Raw genomic sequence first — 23,559 nt, 5'->3', positions numbered from 1 at the left:
GGGCTGAGGAGCACGGTGCTAGAGAGCTGGCCTCTCCAAGTAGAGGAATGAGCAAAGTCACATGAGGGGGCAGCCTGTGGCTAAGAGCAGGCCTGCAGGAAAATGAGCAGCTGGCCATTCAGTCAAATGGGGAGCCAAACAGGGAAAACAGCCTTGGGAGTCAGCACTCTATTAGGAGCGGATGGGCTAGTGAATGGGCAGGAGGGTTGGCTCTCAGAATAAGCCTTTGGAAGGAGAGTCAGAGTAGTTGAGGTGATGGACGGGCAGTAAGCCCAGTTGTTTTGGGTTCCCAGACCAGGGAGCCCGTAGAAGAGGATGGGTGTGATTGTGGGTTCCCTCAGCTACTACAGGGGACTAAGAAACAGTCTGCACTGCCACCTAGTGAGGTGACACTGTGATCAAGAGGACGCTGGAGGGACTCAGCAGAGCCCCAGAGGGCTGGAGCTGAGCCCAGAGTTGGAACAGAAGAGCAATTGTGGAAGAGAAGACAGGTGTTCTGTAAGGCAGGGCTGGGTCCACCTTGAGACTGGGGCAGAAGATTTTTGTTTTGTGTCTGGACTTGATACACAGGAAGGGGTGGGCTTGTTGTGATCTGGCCAGAGGGCTAAGTCACCTCAGTAGCCGAACTGCGTTGAGGGCGAGAGAGTCATGGAAGATGAAGCGGGCCCTGAGCCAGACCAGGTAGGTCCCTATTGCGATCCTAGAATGTAAGATGCAGTTCAGTGAATCATTCTTCCCTATCTCTGACCATAAAGGAAAACCCCAGTTCTTACCTCTGAGACCTCATTGCTTATGCCTGCGTCCAATTCCGTACCACTGACTGTGGTGATTATTGGGCGAGCCTGAGTAAGTTTTTCGTGAACGGGAACTGGACTAGACCCAGAAGGACTGTCATAATGTTCAAAACAAAACTGAGGGCTCTCAGGAGGGAGCAAATGGTCCTTAATAGGAGAGCTGGAGGGAGAAGGGCTCCTGTCATCATGTAACTCTTCATCTCCAGCAGCTGCACTGCTCTGATCGGCTTCTTCTGCTTCCTGCCCTCCTTCCTTATGCTTTGGTTCTTGGATGGTCTCTGGTCTTTTGACTCCAGTAGTCTTTTTCCTGAGAGAGGATGTTCTTTTCTCATCAGCCTTTTTCTCTTTTGGTTTTCCTGTAAGAACACAATTAATTCCAAATTTTGATTTGTGTCAGCCACGGGCATGCACAAGGGGGGGCAAGCAGGTGCATGCACAAGGGGGGGCAAGCAGGTGCATGGGCCCCTCCAATAATCAGCAGGGGCCCACAACTGCTCCAGCCCTGAGGTGGTGGCAGGGGCCGAGAACGTGCCCCTCCAAAAGCAGTCAAACTTTTATTCCCACGCACATCCCCTGGTGTCAGCTGATATAGCCAACCCACTGTAACCTGATCTCTAATCAAGATGCAGAATGTTTTCCAGATGTCATCAATATTGCAGTTAGTTGTCTATGTGCCCATCTACAATGCAAGTACTTAAATCCATAGGCAAATCTATTCCATATTTTTATTATAGGGAGCTGGTGTTAGTTTATTGTCAGGCAGTGTAAATATTAGGTATGATACATAACTTTTTTCTAAACACTCATTTTAGACATGAACATTTCCCTCTTGCACAGAATTTAGTGATTTTTGAAAAGAAGAATTTGGTGCTCTTGTTTTTCTGGTTTTGTCATGTTTCCTGCTCAGCTTAGGTCAATTTAAAGAGCCAAAACATTATACCTTTTCTGACTACTATGATGAAATTAAAAATAAGGAAGTTAGCTCTGTCAATGTTTAGAGATGAATCTCAGAACAATTATCCAGAAATTCTTCATTAGATTTTTTTTGAGACAGCCAACTGTAATTTACTATCTAATTATTATTCTTATATCAAACACCAATCATAATTACTGCATTAGTTGTATTTTTCTCTTCTTATGGTGTTGCTTGAGGCCTTCTTTCTCTAGACAAAAATGATTATGAAATGCTGATGTTAACATTTTTAGGTGTGTTCTCTCTTGTGAACAAATGGTAAAAGAGTGTGATCTAATGGATGGGGCATCGGACTGGGATCCAGTAGACTTAGCTCTGCCACTGACCTGCTATATAACCTTGGACAAGTCACTTCCTCTTTCTGTCCCGCCCCCACTCCTTTGTCTATTTGCAGTGTAAGCCTTTCAGGCAGGAGGCTAATCTGTGTACAGTGAATAGCAAAATGGGAACCTCAGTCCCTAGGTGCTACTGCAATACAAATAAGTAATAATGTAGAAATAACATGAAAAAGGAAGAGCAGCTACTATGTATGTGCACCTCTCAGTATGCATGTTTCTTTTCTGCTACACTGCAAACACCCTTGGAGGAAAAACCTAGCTACAAACCCTGTCTATTTGCATAACTACATACAATTATTTGCTTCTGGCAAAACAGAAAATATTTCCTTCTAGGTATGCATGGTTACAACACAGCTATTTGCTGCTGCAGTGACTGCTAGCCTTTAGCTGATTCAATGCTAAATAGCAAGAATTAATCTTAATAAAAACTGATCACACATCTAAAAATAAGAACTGAATGCCAGAATCTTCCTTGGACCTTTTGAGCTACAGGACAGAGAGCAAAACAAAAACATCATAAAAATATTATCTTCTCAGTTCTGCGTGGCAGATCTTGGTTCTAATATTCTGCTCCTGGTGATATTTCTTCCAGATCTCTTATTTGTGTGTGTGTGTGTATGTGTGTGTGTGTTTTTTAAATAAATAAATAATAATTTTTTTAAAAGGTAGGATACTGAAGCTGAAATTTTTTCTTTTCATGTGTGTTCTTACCTACAACAAATTCTTCTCTGCTGTGTCGTTTGTCTTTGTTACTGCTTTTTTTCTGTGCTTTGGATACTGGATCCATCTTGGTCAATTCATTTCTCTGCCTTTTCATGGTTTTGTTCTCTGCAACTTCTGTGTCCTGGAACTAGAAATGACAGTAATAGTGTTTATCTGAAACATACTGATAAGTTATATTGATTTAGTTAAGAACAAGAATATATGTTTTTTTTGTACCAAGCAGCCCAGCCTCAAACACTGTTCAGAATGAAATGATAAAGAAGAGTATCTTTTTTTTTATAGGCACAATGGAACTTCACCACACCTGCAGCAATAACATGTATTGTTTTCAGAGCATCCCACATTAAAGGCTTTCCTATGGTACCACTTCTGAAAATCACACTTTGGAATCAGTCTAGTAATTGCCTTGGCACTTTGGAATTACCCATATTCTCAGGACCACTGACAAGTGACTTTCTGGCATATAGAGGGAAATAGTTTTCCTCTATAAGAGGTTTTGTACCCAGGCTACAAGAAAAGCTTATGTTTATTACTCAGGGGTCAAAGCTGTAAAACAAAATGGAGGGCAGCTTTACTCTTGATAGGTCACTCACTGTGCCCACAATCACTCATAATGTACCATCCATCATTCCCTTCCCTCTGTTCCCACAGCTCCACCTCATTCTGAATCAATCCACAGGTTTCTGGACCAAAAACAGACCACAAGGAAGGATGGGATTGTCCTTGGAAACATTGATTCATAACATTCCTCTTCTCTTCTCTGTTGCTGGTGTGTCCATCAGGGCTACTGGCCCCAAAGAGGCAGCGCAGCTGGGGGAATAGTGGTGGAGTGCCATTCTGCCCACTTGGTGTCAGTCCTGTACAGTATTTATTATTTGGCCTTTGGTAGCACTAGACTTATTCTGTGCTTTCCTAATTCTGTCCTTTTGGTATAGAACTGAGTCTGACTTGGTAACATGAACCAAAGGCTACTTCTTTATTGCACTGTGTTCTGTGTCTGAGGTAGGCTGTAAGTGATGAAGTCAGTGTCTGTTTCGTTCTAATGTAAATAACCAGTATGAATAATGTTAACTCTCTTCTCAAAACCCTTCCAGGAGGAGGACGCAATAGGCATTTTGCTACTGGAGATGTGTCCTGTGATACTTACAGCATTGATGCTGGCAGTAGTTTGCTTGCAGAGCTCCTCTGGCAGGGTGGTCTTTTCTCCCTCTGTCACATGCTGCTTTTCCGAATCACTCATGGCTACTCCAACATTCTCTTGTAACATCGCCCTGTGACTGGAAGGTCCCAGGAGATAGTTACCAGATTCAGAGTCTTGACCCCTTTAAAATTAAAGCAATACAAATAACTAGACCAAGATTTTGGTGAAGTCTTAGAGCTCCAGAGATAGTCTCTCCTTATGAAGGAGTAGGGAAAGCTGATGTGTTTTCTTTTTTCCCTTGCAAGTCCTGAAACATTTTGGAGTGATCTGTCAGTATCATACAGTGAACAACTTATGTAATTGTAATGGCCCCAGCAGGTAGCTGCTTTTTCTGCTTGGAGGTCTCTTGTCTGCTCATTACTGAGGAAAGCAAGTACTGTAACATTCTCTCTTGTGCTGTAAAAAAGATCCAAAGACTGATTGGCGGGTGCCTTGGCCATTTAATAACAAAATCATATATATTAAAATACTTTTCACTCCTGTAAAACTTGTCATCTTAAGATCTAGAAAATGTTACAAAATTCAATGTCGTGGCTCTCAGAAGTGCTGAATACTCACAGCTTCCACTGAAGTTAATGCGAACTACAAGTGCTCAGGTGATGAAATCTCACACCACCTCTGATAAGCAGGTATTGTACATATTTTTGAGTATGAAACCTTGTTGTATTCAGTGCATCTATCTGCCATGCAGGTAAGTAATGCTGTATACAAATTAATAAAATAACTGATTATAATAAACTGAGACAAAGAGTAAGAATTTTGCTGAAAGTCTCACAGTGAGTCAGTATCAGAGCTGGGAATAGAATCCAAAAGGCGTGACCTTCATCCATGCTCTAAATTAAACACCTTCATTTAATGCAAGTTACTGCTCTTCTAGCAGTCAAAGCAATACCAGAGCTAAGAGACATAATACCACATTATACTCAAAGAAAGAAATAATGATAATTCCTAGCAGGGGGTGTAGCAGTTCTAGCTCAAGCTAGAACTTCCATATAACAAATCAGTTTAATAAAAGTGAGGGGCTGTGATTTATCTGATGATAAACTATAGTACTAATAGGAAAAAAAATTATTGTTAAGGACAAATTCTGTCCTGATGTACACCCAACACAATCTCATTGAGGTCTGTTCCTTCAACTAGACACTGTGACTTCTCATCCCTCGGTTAGTCTAAGATCTTATCTTTACCTTTTCCTTTTGGAGCAGATTCTCTAGTAGGTTCCAGGTACTTTGCACCACTTCACTGATGCAAAGCAACCACAGATTTGGCTTAAATGGCTGGCTGCTGTGTGTCACCGGCTGCTTTGCATCACCGGAGTAGTGCAAAGCGGACAGAACATACTGAAGAATTTAGCGCAGTGTTATCCAAACCTCTTAGTTAGTTTTCAGTAATGGATTTTCTGCATAATGCACCACTGTTTGTTTTCCTTCTTACTTTGGGGTTTGTCTAGACAAGAGTCTGTGGTTCTGTTTTAACTCAAGTTAATTGATTGCCTCTGGGCAAAAGTGACTGGTCTGGAGAGGGGAAAGATGAGAGGTGCAGAGACCAGAGAGGAAGAGGAGGCTACAGTAGTCCATTTCCCTGCCTATAATTTAATTTACAGTAGGAAACCATATTTTTGTCCAGAAAGATCTGTTATTCTCTGACTGCTCTGCTTAAGAGAGTTAGTGCCTCAAAGGCATTTTTCCAAAGTGTGCTCATTATCAATGGATCAGTTTGCTCCTTGCTTTCTGGGACACACAGAGTGCTTGATTTGAAGCTCTAGCACTGTGTGTGTGTGTGGGGGGGGGGGGGAGGAGGGGCATTTATTTTAAATTAATGAAAGCAAGGGAGTTTGCACCACTGTGATGTAACCTTGAATGTCCATTAGTTTTACAGGTGTGTCACAGGGGCGAGGGGTAAGATAAGTAGGAGAGACAGGTGATTCCATCTGAAGTATTTCCAAATCTCCTATCACTTTAGTATCAAAGTGCCTAAACACTACTACTATCTGGCGGTCTTGGGTTTCCTCTTGTGCCCAATACTGTACCATCTAAGCACTTCTGAGGTAAATAAGATCTTCACAGGGAGGCCCTGAGCAGACTTCGCGGAGTCGCCTCCTCTTCTCCCAACCCTGGTTATAGGAGAGTCTCGCATCATGCCCTAAAGACGATTAGACTCTGGAGCATGATGCACGACCCGTCACCATAGTTCTACAGTCATATCCCCTCATCCGAGGAGAACTGTATTTCTGCCTCAGTATAACAAGAGTGTGTGGGTGCCCTCTGTCCTTTTGGAATGTAATTCTCACTACCTAATATGCTTAAGTCACAATCACTCAGAGAGAAATCCTACTCTGATGTTTCAGTGCTCACTAGAAAGTAATTCAACCAAGAGTCAAAGCCCCTGGCTCCAGATCAATTTCAGCTTCCTGCATTTCTACTTTCCAATAGAAATGAAATGTAATTGAAAACCAAGGTAGGATGCAAAAAAGGAAACTTTTTAATTAAAAGAAAAAAGCACCTATTACTCACATTTCTTCAGTAGGGCTCGCTGTATGGCCCCCATAGGATCCCAGGTGTGAAATACTATGGGATCCAGGTGCTCCATCCATTTGCTTACCTGGATCTGTAAAAGGAAAAACATTATTCTTATTCTCCAAGTCAGGGTTATAACTGGTGAAACTACTCAGTATCATTGTAATACCTGTATCTGTGCTTTTGTTTTAAAGCCAGGCTTAACATAGTTTAAAGCGAGCAGCATTGGTGGCATGTAACCATTCCCTGTGGACAAGTGTCCAAAAACAAGATGTGGGAGAAATAATTTTTGCCAGATTTAGAACCCACTTAAATCTAGAATTTAGATTTAAACCTGGAATCTAGATTTAGACTAGAGCTTGAACAGAACTCAGTTTTGAAGGCTGAGGTCCCGTTTCATTCAAGGGTGCTGCCTGTTTTCTCAGACGTTATTCCCTGTCCATTCTAGAAACAGGCCAAGAATGTAGTTCAGATGAAAACCGTTATTGTGTAAATTACACATTCCATGTAATTAGAAAGTGAGGGTTACATTCTGCTCTCGTTCACGGACAGTAGTATAACTCAAAAGTAACGCCACTGACTTTGGTTTGGAACTGAGGGTTTTTGTTTTGGCCAGAAGCAAAATTAATATCAAAATTTTGGAATTCCCCCAACGTTGGGGTGTGTGTGTGTGTTGGGGTAGGAGGAGGGTGGTTTGGATACGAGGGTTTTGGATCAGACCCATCTCTAGATTTTATTAAATATTTTTGAGTTTTGAAACTCTACAAGGTTTCATGAAATCTAGAGGCCAGTAATCTGGGATCAGCCCCAGTCTTTGAGGTGGGTATTGTTTTCAAAAATAGATATGAATTTTGCAGGCGACCCTTGTTGCTCTCTAACAGGCTGAACCCAAAGCACTGGATCCACATTGTGAATTCTGAGGCCAGTTCTAATGAAATCCAGAATGTTTATAAAAAATAAACATGAAGGGACTTCACAGCAGTAGGATCTTCTCCCGCTGCCAAAAACTACCACTTCTTTTGGCAGGTTTGATGGTATCTCAGCAGAAAGCCCAAGGACTGAATGGGACATAGAGATGAAAGTAACCTTTGTGCCTAGAGGTGGGCCCTCCACTTCGGGGTTGATGCCCATAAACAGGATAGGGTTGGGAAGCATTCACTGCAGGGGGGGCTCTGAATCTGCAGAGGAGGGTGTAAGATTTACTCTTAAAGGAATAAGTTGTCATGTCAGACCACTACTTTTCTCTGTAGAGTTTGCCTGTGATACAGGATGTTAAGGCACCAGTAGAGAGAGCCCTTGTTCCAAGCATGCATAAAAAGTCAGACAGTGTTGACTGCTCTCAGTGATTTATACCATTCCAAGAGGCTGTGTTATTCCAAAAACTCACTTGTTTTTAAATTAAATCAAGTCTTTTATGGAAGGACCCTTCCCTGTTACTTTGTACAGAAATACCTGGACAAAGTCACATGAGGAGCCAAGAAAGCAGGTATGGTTTCTGTAGCTCTGTGCCTTTGCTTTTCTACACTTGTTTTTGCAACATGTGGCCTTTAAGTAACATATTTTTTTACATAAATAGACAGCTTCTGGGAGGGTGGACAGTACACGGCCAGTCTCAAAATAGTCCAGTGGGCCAATCTCACATGTCACAAATGATGGCATAAATGATATATTGGGTATAAAAAGGTTGTAAATGGCTAAGTTGCTTAAACTTTTATCAATCTGACATTCAGTAAGAGTGTGTCTTGTGTAACTTGCATCAGAATCTGTGGGAAGCAAATTCAGCCTTAGTGGCAGTAGGTGCAGTGCCCACTGAACTTAACCCACTCGTGCCAAGTGCATTATGTCCCCAGGAGTGCTAGGGATGGTGCAGTTGAGTCTAAACTAAAGTAGAAAATCTGGCCTGGTTTAATTTATACCTTCCTGTTACTCCTCCCTCTTCAACTGTTTCAGCATGCAAGTTACACTCATTTTGCACACCCAACCCACTAAATGCCAAATGGGAGCAAATTATGCTTTGGCACTTACACGAGTCTCCTGATCAGTTTACACTCCAAGTGTAACTTACAGGAGTGACAGAAAGAATGGAGTATGTGGCACAGAAACTTGCATGGGAGTTGCACTGCTTACTCTAAGCTGCATTTGGCTAAATTTGCCCTTGAGTCTGCTGAAGATGAAAGTGTCAAGTTCCCAGCTCTCCTGTACCTTGTGCCCATCTCTAGGACTGAAAACTTTGATGGTTTCATTTTGCTGGGGTCTGGAGTGTCATTTCTCTGATTTGGTTTTGTGAGCTTGAATGAACTAAAAATCCCAAACCAGAATTCAGCCAAACCTGAGTCTCCTCTCACTTTACATTGAAAACTTCCAAACCATGAATGTTACATGACCAGTACTGGGTTTACAATGGCGCCATGGAGCTGGGGTCCTGGCCTGCTCCACTTGCACTGCAACCCGAGACCCCGCCTGCCCACTGGCTCCCCCCCACCCATCATTTGTTCCTCTCCGCCGGCCAGCCGAGGGCTCCCTGGACTCACGTGCCAGTTCCTCCCTGCCCCCTGGCTGGAGCACAGTGCACCTCTGGCTGGCAGCTGTGGTGGGGCTGTGGGTAGGGGGGCACTGGGCAGGGGTGGTGTTGTGCAGGTCGCTGTGCATTTGTAGGGGTGGTCAGAGGGGGTGCTGGGTATAGCTGGTCCAGGGGGTCTCTGGCCATAGGGAGTTGAGGGAGTGTGGCAGAGGTGTCGACTTTCTGATTTCCCCAGGGGTGCTTGACCCCCGCTCCACCCCAGGCCCCACCCCCACTCCACCCTTTCCCCAAAGGCCCCACCCTGGCCCCGCCTCTTCCTGCCCCGTTGCGCACCCTCCCCCGATCAGCCCCCACCCTCACTCTGCCTCTTCCTGCCCCTGTTCCTCCCCACCCAGCACCTCCTGCCCACTGCTGACCAGCGACGGGTGGGAGGCGCTGGGGGAGAGTGGGAGGAACTGAATAGCGGGGCTGCTGGTGGGTGCTCAGCACACACTATTTTTAGCACCCATGGAGTCAGCACCTATGGGGTGTTGGGTGGGGGGGGGGGGCTGTGTGGTGTGGCATGAGCCCGCCACCAAGAGGAAGGGGCAGGATGGTAGCACAGGGCTGGGTGGCCACTGTGCGTCTGGCAACTGCCGGTTTGTAAATAGTGCCTTTGCACTGGGCTGCCCCTGCCATGCCATGCACCATTGCCCCTGGCTGGCCCCTCGCTCTGGGGACTGACTTCCCCATTTCATGCTCCATTGCCTCCATGGGGGCCCACAAATATGTTTGGTGCTGGGCCCACAAAAGGTTAATCTGGCCCTGCCCATGACTCTGATACAAAACCATCAACTGGGCCCAGTTCTCTCACACCCTAGCTAACCTTTCAGTTAGCTTGGTGATGAAATGTGAAACCAAATAAGATTTGCACATGTTAAGATTTCATCATATGCATTTCACACAGCCTTAGAGAGGTAAACTCCCATTGTCTTTCTGCCTGTAAGGAAAGGCAACACCTGCACAGCTCCCTCCTGTTGGCTGATGTATTGATTTAGGTCTACACAGCAAAAACTGCATAGGCGAGTGTGACGTTGTGCAGTCTATATGGTTTTATAAAAACTTGATAATAAGTCAATATAATGTAACTGAGATAGTTTTAGAGAAAATACGTTAATAAGTGAATGTAAGTAACTGGGATATGCCTCATGCAAAAGGTCTCTTGTAAGGTATCATTACAAAGCTTATAATCTACTGAGTGTGATCATCTGATTTGTATAAATGTACCACTCTTGTATCTAAAACTAGAAATATAAAATGTAACTCTGAGGGCCTATTGTAATTGTGTAAAGTGTGGACCATTAATGATGGTTTGGAATCTTGATGACTCCCATTGTCTGCAGATGGCTGTATTTACCTGTGAGTCTTCCTGTATATGTGTGTGCTGGCAAGTGAGTAATGAAGTCTTGCAGTGACATGTGATCATGTCACCTGAACTGGAATCCATCTTTAACCTGGTGCTTTTCCAGTGAGGGGGGGTGGAAAACCAGAGAGACAAAGAGTTCCCGCCTTATGCAAAAGATATATAAAGGGGTGGAAGAGAACAGAGAGGGAGAGAAGCCATCATGAAGAATCCCCTAGCTACCACCTGAGCTGCAACAAGAGCTGTACCAGGGGAAAGAATTGTGCCCAGGCCTGGAAGGTGTCCAGTCTGAGAAAAACTTACTGAAACATCTCTGAGGGTGAGATTATCTGTATTTAGTTTGATTAGGCATAGATTTGCGCATTTTATTTTACTTTGCTTGGTGACTTACTTTGTTCTGTCTGTTACTACTTTGAACCACTTAAATCCTACTGTCTGTATTTAATAAAATCACTTTCTATTTAGTAATTCACTCAGAGTATGTATTAATACCTGGGGGAGCAAACAACTGTGCATATCTCTCTATCAGTGTTATAGAGGGCGAACAATTTATGAGTTTGCCCTGTATAAGCTTTATACAGGGTAAAACGGATTTATCTGGGTTTAGACCCCATTGGGAGTTGGGCATCTGAGTGCTAAAGACAAGCGCACTTCTGTACGCTGTTTTCAGGTAAACTTGCAGCTTTGGGACAAGTGATTCAGACCCTGGGTCTGTGTCTGGAGCCAAACAGGAGTGTCTAATTCAGCAAGACAGGGTGCTGGAGTCCTGAGCTGGCAGGGAAAACAGAAGCAGGGGTAGTCTTTGCACATCTGTTGGCAGCTCCCAAGGGGGTTTCTGTGATCCAACCCATCACAGCGAGGCTACCCAAGCTGGCTTGAATGGAGATAGCACAGGTAACAGTAGCAGCGAAGACAGTGCAGGTAATACAAGGCTGGCACGGACTCTGGCTACGTACTTGGCTCACCCAGCCCATGCTGTGCTGTCTGCACACTGCTATTGTGACCTGTGCTGTGCTAGCCGGATTCAAGCTAACGTAGGTAGGCTAGCCTGTGCACGGCTTTTGCTGTTTAGACATGCCCTTAGTCACAGGTGAGGAGTGAGCCGCATAGCACCCTATCTGTATGTGATACTTGTGTAATACCCAGCAAAACCTAGGGACAGCCCTGAGGAGACGTGATGCCAGCAGGAAAAGCACACCTTTACTGACAACAGTCACAGCTTTCACTATCAAAGCTTCAAACAAAAAATCCAGGTGCAGAGTGAGAGAAATCCACCCTGCCAAACACAGCCCTGCTTGTCAAATAATAATGAAGTGCTGATTTTAGAAGATGCAAGTGAGGCATCTGGGAGTAGCAGAAAAGCCTGGATCACTTGACTTAAGGGGTGGGGGGGAGCTTAGAAGGAAGGGATATCACATGTCTGTTGGCACTAACTCTTCCAGAGCACTTCTGTTTTTTCCCAAAATTCTGAGAGAAGTCCCAGAACAGTAAAAAGACCAAGTCTCAAAGGCCTGGGCTACGCTAGCGGGGGCAGGGGTTCGAACTAAGATACGCAACTTCAGCTATGCTATTCACGTAGCTGACGTCGAAGTATCTTAGTTCGACTTACCTGGCCGTCCTCACAGCGGCAAGTCAACTGCCGCGGCTGCCCTGTCAACTCCACTTACTCCTCCTGCCGAGGTGGAGTACGGGCGTCGATTTGCAGATCGATTTATCGCGTCCAAATGAGATGCGATAAATCAATCCCCCATGCATCGAACGCTGAGTATAGACGTACCCTCAGTAATGTTCAATACTTTCCATTTCTATAAGACCATCCTTCAGAGGATCTCAAAACACTTTACAAACATTAAGAAATTCTCACATCACCTCTGTGCAGTAGGCAGGCATCCCCATTTGATAGTTTGAGACACAGAGAGCTTAAGTGATTTAATATAAATTACTGCAAACTAGTTACAGAGCCACATGAATAAAACCAAGAAGTCCTGATACTCCACTCCCCTGCTCTAACTGCTAGAGTGCTACACGGCTCTTGCCTTAGAATCATAGAATATCAGGGTTGGAAGGGACCTCAGGAGGTCATCTAGTCCAACCCCCTGCTCAAACCAGGACCAATTCCCAACTAAATCATCCCAGCCAGGGCTTTGTCAAGCCTGTCCTTAAAAACCTCTAAGGAAGGAGATTCCACCACCTTCCTACGTAATCCATTCCAGTGCTTCACCACCCTCCTAGTGAAAAAGTTTTTCCTAATATCCAACCTAAACCTCTCCCACTGCAACTTGAGACCATTGCTCCTTGTTCTGTCATCAGGTATCACTGAGAACAGTCTAGTTCCATCCTCTTTGGAACCCCCTTTCAGGTAGTTGAAAGCAGCTATCAAATCCCCCTTCATTCTTCTCTTCTGCAGACTAAACAATCCCAGTTCCCTCAGCCTCTTCTCATAAGTCATGTGCTCCAGCCCCCTAATCATTTTTGTTGCTCTCCGCTGGACTCTTTCCAATTTTTCCACATCCTTCTTGTAGTGTGGGGCCCAAAACTGGGCACAGTACTCCAGATGAAGCCTCACCAATGTCAAATAGAGGGGAATGATCACGTCCCTCGATCTGCTGGCAATGCCCCTACTTATACAGCCCAAAATGCCGTTAGCCTTCTTGGCAACAAGGGCACATGGTTGACTCATATCCAGCTTCTCGTCCACTGTAACCCCTAGGTCCTTTTCTGCAGAACTGCTTCCTAGCCATTCGGTCCCTAGTCTGTAACAGTGAATGGGATTCTTCTGTCCTAAGTGCAGGACTCTGCACTTGTCCTTGTTGAACCTCATCAGGTTTCTTTTGGCCCAATCCTCTAATTTGTGCAGGTCCCTCTGTATCCTATCCATACCCACCAGCATATATACCACTCCTCCCAGATTAGTGTCATCTGCAAACTTGCTGAGAGTGCAGTTCACACCATCCTCCAGATCATTAATGAAGATATTGAACAAAACCGGTCCCAGGACTGACCCTTGGGGCACTCCGCTTGAAACCGGCTGCCAACTAGACATGGAGCCATTGATCACTACCCGTTGAGCCCGACAATCTAGCCAGCATTCTATCCACCTTATAGTCCATTCATCCAGCCCATACTTCTTTAACTTGCTGGCAAGAATACTGTGAGAGACCTTATCAAAAGCTTTGCTAAAGTCAAGAAATAACACATCCACTGCTTTCCCCTCATCACAGACCCCGTTGGGGTTAGTCAGGCATGACTTGCCCTTGGTGAATCCATGCTGACTGTTCCTGATCACTTTCCTCTCCTCTAAGTGCTTCAGAATTGATTCCTTGAGGACCTGCTCTATGATTTTTCCAGGGACTGAGGTGAGGCTGACTGGCCTGTAGTTCCCCGGATCCTCCTTCTTCCCTTTTTTAAAGATGGGCACTACATTAGCCTTTTTCCAGTCATCCGGGACCTCCCCCGATCGCCATGAGTTTTCAAAGATAATGGCCAATGGCTCTGCAATCACATCCGCCAACTCCTTTAGCACTCTCGGATGCAGCGCATCCGGCCCCGTGGACTTGTGCTCGTCTAGTTTTTCTAAATAGTCCCGAACCACTTCTTTCTCCACAGAGGGCTGGTTACCTCCTCCCCATGGTGTGCTGCCCAGTGCAGCAGTCTGAGAGCTGACCTTGTTTGTGAAGACAGAGGCAAAAAAAGCATTGCTTACATTAGCTTTTTCCACATCCTCTGCCAATGCCTCCCTCATTCAGTAAGGGGCCCACACTTTCCTTGACTTTCTTCTTGTTGCTAACATCCCTGAAGAAGCCCTTCTTGTTACTCTTAACATCTCTTGCTAGCTGCAACTCCAAGTGTGATTTGGCCTTCCTGATTTCACTCTTGCATGCCTGAGCAATAGGTTTGTACTCCTCCCTGATCATTTGTCCAATCTTCCACTTCTTGTAAGCTTCTTTTTTGCATTTAAAATACAGCCAGCTCTCCTGGACTCCTTTCTCCCTCATGTTATTCTCCCAGGGGATCCTGCCCATCAGTTCCCTGAGGGAGTCAAAGTCTGCTTTTCTGAAGTCCAGGGTCCGTATTCTGCTGCTCTCCTTTCTTCCTTGTGTCAGGATCCTGAACTCGACCATCTCATGGTCACTGCCGCCCAGGTTCCCATCCACTTTTGCTTCCCCTACTAATTCTTCCTGGTTTGTGAGCAGCAGGTCTAGAAGAGCTCTGCCCCTAGTTGGTTCCTCCAGCACTTGCACCAGGAAATTGTCCCCTACACTTTCCAAAAACTTCCTGGATTGTCTGTGCACCGCTGTATTGCTCTCCCAGCAGATATCAGGGTGATTAAAGTCTCCCATGAGAACCATGGCCTGCGATCTAGTAACTTCTGCTAGTTGTTAGCTGCTGCTTCTCCCCACTTTGCCCATTCTGTTTCTCTCCCTTACCAAACAATACAATTTTTTTAAAAGGCCTGTGATAGCTTTATTTAAAACGAGAAGCTAATTAACTTGTAATTGATGTTTAAGGCCAGTTGGCATTCTCCTCCCAAACTAACATTGCTGATAATGTTGTCTTGGCAGCTTCCACCACTGGGCCTGTACCGCCTGATCTGCACACATCACTCCCTGCTGCATATGTGTGGTGTGCAGATCACACGCAGCACTGTGGGGCAATCCTGGTACTTGAGGAGTGCCGGGGGTGCTTGCAATGCTAAGGCTATATTAAGCATAGTGCGGAGTACACTATAGTTGTGTCTACACTGAACCTTTTTGGGGAAGTCTCCCACCATTGTAATTCAGCGACATTAACAGCAAGAGCGCTAGTGCAGAGAGGAGACCAGCATCCTTAATACTGGGTCATCTAGCCCTGCTTAAAGCAGTGGTTCAACCTTTTTTTACCCAGAGACCCCTAAAGTAAAATAGACAAACCTGTGGACTCCCAACGAGGGGTGATCCATGTGGGGAGCACAGAGAGGGTCATGTGACCCCCAGATTTCTGCCTTCCATTTGGTCCTGCTCCATGAAGTGCTGATGTAGCAGGGCAGAGCAGTGGAGTGTCTCCATGGCTAGCTGCTGCCTGCTCGTAGAGTCAATGGCTGTGAGGCAACCCCTTCTGATGATGGGGAGATCTCTCTTCTGCAGTGACGCTACCATTTTTGTTTCCCCCAGAACACAGACAGGCTGAGTAGCCAACTGAGGTGAGTCAGAGGGTGGAGGTGACACTCCCTCCCCCCACCCCACCACCTGGGACTGAAGACTGAGCCCGAGCCCTAGCCCTGCCACCTCAGGCTGAAACCCAGTCCTTGGCGAACCCCCTGAAACCTGCTTGTGGCTCCCTGAGAACCAGTGGCTTAGAGCATTCTGGTAAAAACTTGGCAGCCAGTCTACACTAGTGCTTTTGCTGTTGCTAACGATGGTGGACCAGCACCAATGGTATTATGATGGGAACTTTCCCCAAGGTAAGACAATGGGTCACAACGAACCAGGCAAACATATAGGGATATTTGGGGAAAAAAAATGACACACCTTCATTTAATCACAGGTACTGTAGTATGTCTCAAGCTTCCTAAGACCTGAGATATAGCCGCATCTTCTCCCCTCTTCCCCTCCCCTCTCAGTGGCCTTTGAAAATGATTTCACCTAGACCCTCCTGTATGACCATATTGATTTGAGATTTAAAACCTCCAGCAAATTCAGCTTCTTGTCTTTGCATCCGCGCTGCAGGAAGCACCACTATGCAGTGAAAGATCTAGGGATTTTTGGTGGCTTGTTGTCTGGAGGAGAAAAGAAACTAACCTTAAAAAATGAGTTCTTTGGATACAGCTCTAGAGGGAGTCTTCAGAAGTGGGATTGTATAGCCGTTATGGGCTTACTAGCAAGAAATTCCATGTGTGTGGAGTTCAGAAGGAGAAATCAACTAAGAGATAAAACTCATGCTGTGTGAAAAGGTGTGCTTTAAGAACTTCCCTGTTGTGAGTAATGGATAGCTGGGGGAGTTAAGAGGTTTAGCTAACAAATGCTGGAGAATCACAGATAAGCGAATGAAACTCCCCTGCTTATGCACTGCCCTGTTTTCTTTAATGTTATAGACAGCAGGAGAGAAGTGAGATTACTCAGTTGTAGTGGTTATAGTCTGATATATGTTTGGAAGTCCTGTATCTGTAAAATACAGGAAAGAAAATCAATGTCAATTCACTTCTCCTCCTCCTAAACCTGTTCACTTTTCCCCAAGAGTATTCCATATCGCTGATAGAGTCCTAAGGATCTCCTTCATTTCCCTCTGCTTTATTCCACTCAGACTTCAGACCCAATATCGCAGTCACTATCTTTCTGGCTTTGAAGGACTGGGCAAGACACCCACAGGATACTATTAGGGTGGAGGAATTGCTATAAAGTAACACATCAAGCATCCGTTCCCTCCAGGTGCTGAATTTGCTACCTTCTGTAGCACTCCCAGCCTTTTCTGGCTTAGGGCCTGAAGGAATGGACCAGTGAATGGAGCTTCCCAATGCCTTTGCTTGCAATGTGACATACCAAGTACAAGATTATGTCCTTAACTTTCCAACACGGGTGGCCACAGTCAATGGGAGCTGCAGCTGCTGAGCCCCTGTGAAAAGCAGGACACTCAATATAGATTTAGGGGCCCAATTTGAGGCTTTCAGGTATGAAAATTTGACTTAAGTTACTTGGGCCAGCTCCTGGGTTTTAGCCACTAGCCCCATTCTAGGGGCTGAGAGAGAATCATACCACAGTGCAGGTCACTGGAAGAAATTTGTCCGACTGCCAGAATTCCTCCAAAGGCTCAGGGAAAGCAGGTGCTGTACTGAAGTGTTACGGTGGCACTATAGGTATGTCTACACTGGAATAAAAGCCCCCCGGCATGGTTGTGGCTGGCTCGGGTCAGCTGACTCAGGCTTGCAGAGCTAGGCTGCAGGGCTAAAAATTACCGTGTAGACGTTTGGGACCCTTGTGGAGTCTCAGAGCTCAGGCCCAAGCCTGAACATCTACACAGCAGTTTTACAGCCCCGCAGCCTAAGCCCAGCGAGCCTGAGTCAGCCAGCCACAGGTGTTTAATTGCAGTGTAGACATATTAGTGCTGTCCACTGTACCAGCTTGGCTCTGCTTGACAATGCAAAGGAGAACTAGGGCCGTGGCTCTGGTTACATCCTACCACTTTTGGGGAGGCTACAGTCACCAATGACACCAGTCTAATGCAATCCTTGCACTCTGCGTCCTGATTGCGGCTGGCCCTTGTATGTGTGGGACTGCTCCTTGTGGCCTCTCGCTCCCTTGTAACCCATGCAGAGCCAGCTGGCACTTTAATAACCTGAATCAGTCTCATTCACTTAATCTTCTGTCCGATTATCATTAACCTGTCAAGCCCCTGATATCTTTTTCTCCCTGCCCCGAGTCTCTGCTGGCTGGTGTAGTCACTGAAACCTGTGCCAAGTGTGTGTAAAGCACTCCCACATCAGAAGGGTAGCTCTTTACATTCCCTTTGCACATGATTAAAGGGCTCCACAAGCTGGAGGCCAGTGAAAAATCAGGCCCAGATTTCCTTGCCACACTTCCCATTGATGAACTGTGAACAAATGACAAGTCATAAGTGCCTCCCAGCAGGGCATATCTGTAATGCCTCTACTCTGTGCCTAGTGATAGGTTCCATACTACAATCCTGGATCTGTTCCAGAGAAAAATAATGGTGCCTGACAGTTCCTCAGTTTTCATGACTGGGAGACATTGAAAGGGTGATGAGGAAGGATATGTCCAGATTTCAGTTCACTCTTGCTATGTGGTCGGTCTAAAAGCAGCTGGCAATCTAACAACCCCCCATAGTGAACTTGGACAACTATTAGAAGCACAGCCCCGGTCAGATTTGCCCATGTAATGTTTGCCACATTCTCCAATTGCTTTCTCCAGCCAACCATCGTCACCTCATTCTTATCCAGACTGAGCTTTCACAAACTTGTCCCCATGCAAGACCTGATCTCTACCAGACACAGACACTTGAAGCACCCTCTGTGTTGGATGAAATGGTGATATAAAGCTGTCTGTGATGAAGTGGGAATTTTCTGTAATATTTTTATGATGCCGGTGCATGCCTCAGTTTCCATCTGTACTCTGCATTGCTACCCAGAGCGTGAAAAAGGGTTAAAGCCACTCTTGGGGCAGAGAAAGATTTATGAGGTGTTGTGTTGTAACTGTCTGGGGTGAATGAATGGGTCAGGTTATTAAAGGACTGACTGAAATTGACTATATCAATGGAGGGTCCAGAAAAGAAAATGGGAACTCCTAGGACTGAACAATGAAGACCTAACAATGGGAAACTCCAGCAGACGGAGCATGGGAGCTCAGCGTGCCTCTGCAGCAAGGCAGTGGAAGAGGAAGTGTCAGGATACTGGGATAAGAGTTGGCTTTTGGAGGGACTCAGCAGCTCTCACCTTGGACTGAAAAACAGATAACAGGAGACGGCCAAAAGTGGATTCAATGGCAGCTTGGCAGGGTGGGGAGAGTTGGCTTGGCCAGACTGGACTATGTCTTCACCTTTATTTCTCTGTTAACCTAACGGCTAGTCGACACTAGAAGCGCTACATCGGCGCAGCCACAGTGCGTCTGGTGAAGATGCTCTATGCCGATGACAGAGAGCTCTCCCATTGGCATAATTACTCCACCTCTGCAAGAGGCAGAAGGTATGTCAGTGGGAGAGCGTCTCCCACCAACATAGCGTCGGTGTGGACAGAACTTAGGTCACTGTAACTTGCGTCGCTCAGGGGGGTGGCTTTTTCACACCCCTGAGCGACATAAATTAGCTCAACTTAAGCGGCATTATAAGCCTTAAGGATTTCCCGATGCTGTGTTCAGGGGTGGCTCTAGCTTTTTTGCCGCCCCAAGCACAGCAGGCAGGCCGCCTTCGGCGGCTTGCCTGTTGGAGGTCCCCTGTCCCGTGGATTTGGTGGCATGCCTGCGGGAGGTCCGCCATTGCCGCTGAATCTGCAGGACCGGCGGACCTCCCACAGACATGCCGCCGAAGGCTGGCTGACTGCCACCCTCACAGGGACTGGCAGGGCGTCCCCCGTGGCTTGCCGCCCCAGGCACGTGCTTGGAGCGCTGGTGCCTGGAGCCGCCACTGGCTGTGTTCCAGTTGACTAATAAATCCAACTCTTTTGGAGAGGCTGCCTGGTGTCACTGTGAAAACTCGCTGAGGTGCATTGGGCCCTGAAGAATATAAAAGTCTCGGACCAGGTGTGTATCTCAGTTGGACCCATTGGACATAGCCCATGGTGTGAAGCAAGAGTGCTAGAGCCTGGAGGCTCAGTCTTGGAGGCACTGAGGCTGCGTAGCCTACCCTTAGGGAAGAGTGAAACCACTTGAGGGACTGCCACATCGAAGCAGTTCCTCCAAGGGACTGTTTAAAAGCTGGGGCCCTGTCACATTGCCATAACAACTTAATAAGGGTCAGGACAGAACGTTTATTGAAACAGTTGGCAGGGCCAGTTCGGACCGGCTGCAGAAACTGCAGTTGCAATAGTCATTCTGTTCCCTCCTCCTCCAAACTGTGTAAAGAAGAGAGCAGGCTGTGCTGCTGGCTACCTCTTGGAGACAGAAAGTGTCCCAGTGCTTGGTCACTCCAGCCTCCATCAACCAGCAAGGATGTTCAAGAGCTGCTAGGTGGCAACATGTAAACCCTGCCGCCCAACCTTGTGAGATACCACTTCTGATGAAGACACTCTAAGCCAATGAGAGAGAGCTCTCCATCGGCTTAATAACTCCATCTCCGCAAGAGCTTCTCCCGCTGACATAGCACTGTCTACGCCAGCGCTTAGGTCAGTGTAACTATGTCGCTCAGGGGGTGTGGATTATTATACAGGGCCTCTCCTAACACTGCCATCACCTACTCTCTCTAACCTGCGGCTGTTCCAGGACTACATGCCCCTGGCTGATGCCCACTTGAATGGTGCTGTTTTTTCCTCTTGCTTCCTGTTCTGACTCAGCGCTCCTTTCAATTGAATAATTACAGAGTGGGCTCAAATTAATGGGTCTGCAGGGGCTTGGACCAGTTCTTATTACTGATTCTTTACTGTTAACCAGTGGAGCTTCGAATCAGACTTCAGTCTAATCAGTTCACATTCCTTTGGGAGTTTTTACTGTTGTCACATGACAGGCTTTATATTATAAGGCTGCACAGTTATGAGACTCAGGTTACTGGCAGTGAACAATTAAGAGTAAAGCACTGTGCCGCATCTGAGGCCAGGGCTACACTACAAACTTACATTGGTATAACTACATGGCCCAGGGGTGTGAAAAATCCCCATCCCTGAGTGATGTAGTTATACTGACCTAACCCCTGGTGTAGACAGTGCTACGTTGATGGGAGGCCTTCTCCCATGGACATAGCTACCGCCTCTCACGGAGGTGGATTAACTACGCCAACGGGAGATGCTCTCCCCTGAGCGTAGCAGCATCTTCACTGAAGCACGACAGTGGTGCATAGCTGCGCCGGTGCAGCTGCACTGCTGCAGTATTTTAAGTGTAGACCTGCCCTTAGTTAGGTAACTCCCCTTGAAATAAATGGGAATTAATTCCTGTGTAACACCAAAAAAGCTTTCTGGGAATTTTGCTAGGCTCCTGCCTATGGTTTGTCTTTTCAATCCAGTCCACAGCAGTGCAGAAATAGGGAGAATGAAGCAGCTTTCTCTGGCTTGTCTATAAAACCTGAGATAGTAAATGGAGACTGGGACCAAAATCAGACCTGGTGTAAGTGTGTGGTAATCCAGGGACTAAAGGGAAGTTACGCCTACCTACTCCAGGTCTGAATTTTTGAGCTGGGCCTATGAAATTCAAGGAATCTAGGGGGGAAAGATGAGAGAGAATTAGAAGGTACTGTTTTGAAAGGGTCATATGTGGAGGGGATAAACTACACTCCCTTATGATCCAAGATCTAAGAACCAGGGAAATGATTCAAGTATTAAAATAGACCTGTAATGTCAGTCTCTTCAGACATACATGAGTGTTACTAGGCTCGAGAAGAAAAAGCACAGGAGCAGAGTGACAGTTTCTCACTGACTCAACAGGACCTGTCAAGCTATTTGCACATTTCTTGCACTTGCTCATTAATGACCTCCTGCTCTATAAAAAGAACACCCCAAATATTCTAAGCCCTTAGGAGAACATTTCATATGGTCTATCAGATATTAAATGGTCTGTTAGCAGCAAGGAAAGAATTTCCTGAAACTCTGGTCAGCATTTCCACCTCACCTACACGCCTTAACAAGAAGTTATGCATGATTAAATTGGCCATTACAAGATAAAACAAATGCAGGTGACATATTTAGCCCCAATCATTGACATCTACACTTCATGTCAGACCAAACCCCAAATCAGTTTCAAAGCAATGAAGTCATAGGTGTAAGTAACTCAGAAAGAAGATAAAGCTGTCAAACTCTCCATGAATGCCCCCAGAAGTGAGTGAACTGTCTGGAAGGAAAACATCTTTGTCATTGACTGACCCATGGTTTTGAAAAATAAAATAAAACTGTACTGGAAGTTAAACAAAGCAATGTAGACCAAACGATTCTTTCTTTCATGTGCAGGCTACAAACTAGTCAAGGGAAAAATGCATTCTTTTGAGTCGGAAACTGAACAACTTCTGGCATACAAAACCAATTGGCAAATGACATCAAAGTCCACTTTGTTAGCTTGGGACTCAATTCTGCAACCTTTATGCTGAATTGTACCAAGTAGTAGCAATGGCGCTATTCAGGTAAATGCTGCTCAGTATCATAAGAGTTGCAAAACCAGGTCCTCTGCTTTTAACACAATGGTTTAAGTTTAATCCACGTGTAACTTCACTGAGTTCAATGGAATCACACCAGGGATGAACTGGCCCATGGCTATCATACATGAGATCTGGGTTCAAGAGTAACTTTGGGATTAGAGCTGTGTGAAATGTTTGCAGTGAAATCCCAGAATCATATACAACTTTCTTGTTCTGGCATTTCATTTGAAATTCAAAACTTGGTAAATTTTACTGAAAGGATCATCAAGACTCTCAAACTTCTGAGTTGGACCTTGGCTCTGTTTTAAGTTGGCTCAGATTCACATATGGTAGTGCCTCTGTTTTGAGTGTATTTTGCTTTAAGTTTTTGGCTTGTTTGAACCTGGAATGCAAGGAGCCAAATTCTGCTGTTATACCTTGGGCCAAGTGGTGTAGACCCATCCAGATTGAAACCAAAGTAAATGTCCACACAACCCCTCCTCTGAAATGAAATCAATGACTCAGCTTGAGTCAGAATCCCCATCTCCTAACAGAAAGTTTGTATAAGTAAGGGAAATTGTGCTTAATAATATTAGGCCAAATCCTGATTTAACTGGAGTGTCATCTGAATAAGGGCTGAGTTAGAACATTAGGCTTGATTCCAGAGCAATAATAAATATATAATTTTTATTTATTGTGCACCCAAACCTGAAGACTCCCAGATGCCTATTAGCTAGAGGATGGTTGCTGATTAATAAGGTACCAACTCACTGTTGGCTAAAAAAATGACGAAGTTCCCACGCATGTTAAAATTAAAAAAAAAATACAGAGGAGTAAAATTTTCAGAAGCTTCTATATCCCATTTTCAAAAGTCCCTATGGCACTTAGGATCCTAAATCTCATTGGGACTTAGGAATTCTGTGTAAAATTTTCAAGAGTTCCTGTTATGCAAACTTTGTGTTTTCCCAGAGACCTGAATATTGGAGAAGCTTTGAATATGGACTATTACCTAGGAAGAAAATAGCACAGCAATGATTCTCAAACAATCACGTCACAGAAATTATTGGTTTCTAATCCAATGCATTTTCAAATGATAGAAAAATCCTTCTCTCACATTGCTGTAAACAGGTATCAGCCTTGTATGAAAAAGAGATGATCATGGATTTCTCACCTTTCACAAAGTTACTGGCCTCCTGCTGCTTTGCTCCAGGTGTCTGTGTTACACCGTTGGAATGCATCGGTGAGTCAGAGCACAACTTAGTGTGTTGACCCTGTGTCAACCTGAGGTGTCCAGAGAGACTATCTTGGCTCTCCTCTTCGAATTCAGGAACAGAGCCTCCATTTCCTACCAGCAA

The 23,559-nt window shown here is 45.5% G+C and overlaps 1 protein-coding gene across 3 annotated transcripts in view; it reads right to left on the bottom strand.

Moving 5' to 3' along the window:
* KIAA2012 (KIAA2012 ortholog) overlaps positions 1–23,559 on the bottom strand; it is an 87,766-nt gene that overhangs the window by 9,925 nt on the left and 54,282 nt on the right. For all 3 annotated transcript variants that reach the window (XM_005306231.5, XM_008166865.4, XM_008166864.4), the window contains exons 16-20: positions 23,376–23,549; positions 6,543–6,636; positions 3,976–4,150; positions 2,817–2,955; positions 774–1,150 (exon numbers count right to left, since the gene is read on the bottom strand). In XM_005306231.5, coding sequence (XP_005306288.3) covers positions 774–1,150; positions 2,817–2,955; positions 3,976–4,150; positions 6,543–6,636; positions 23,376–23,549 — 959 coding nt within the window. The remainder of the gene's footprint in view (positions 1–773; positions 1,151–2,816; positions 2,956–3,975; positions 4,151–6,542; positions 6,637–23,375; positions 23,550–23,559) is intronic.

This window comes from Chrysemys picta, chromosome 11 (genome assembly GCF_011386835.1).
Source record: "Chrysemys picta bellii isolate R12L10 chromosome 11, ASM1138683v2, whole genome shotgun sequence".
NCBI classification, from domain to species: Eukaryota; Metazoa; Chordata; order Testudines; family Emydidae; genus Chrysemys; species Chrysemys picta.
This window is presented reverse-complemented; position numbering and strand designations above follow the sequence as displayed.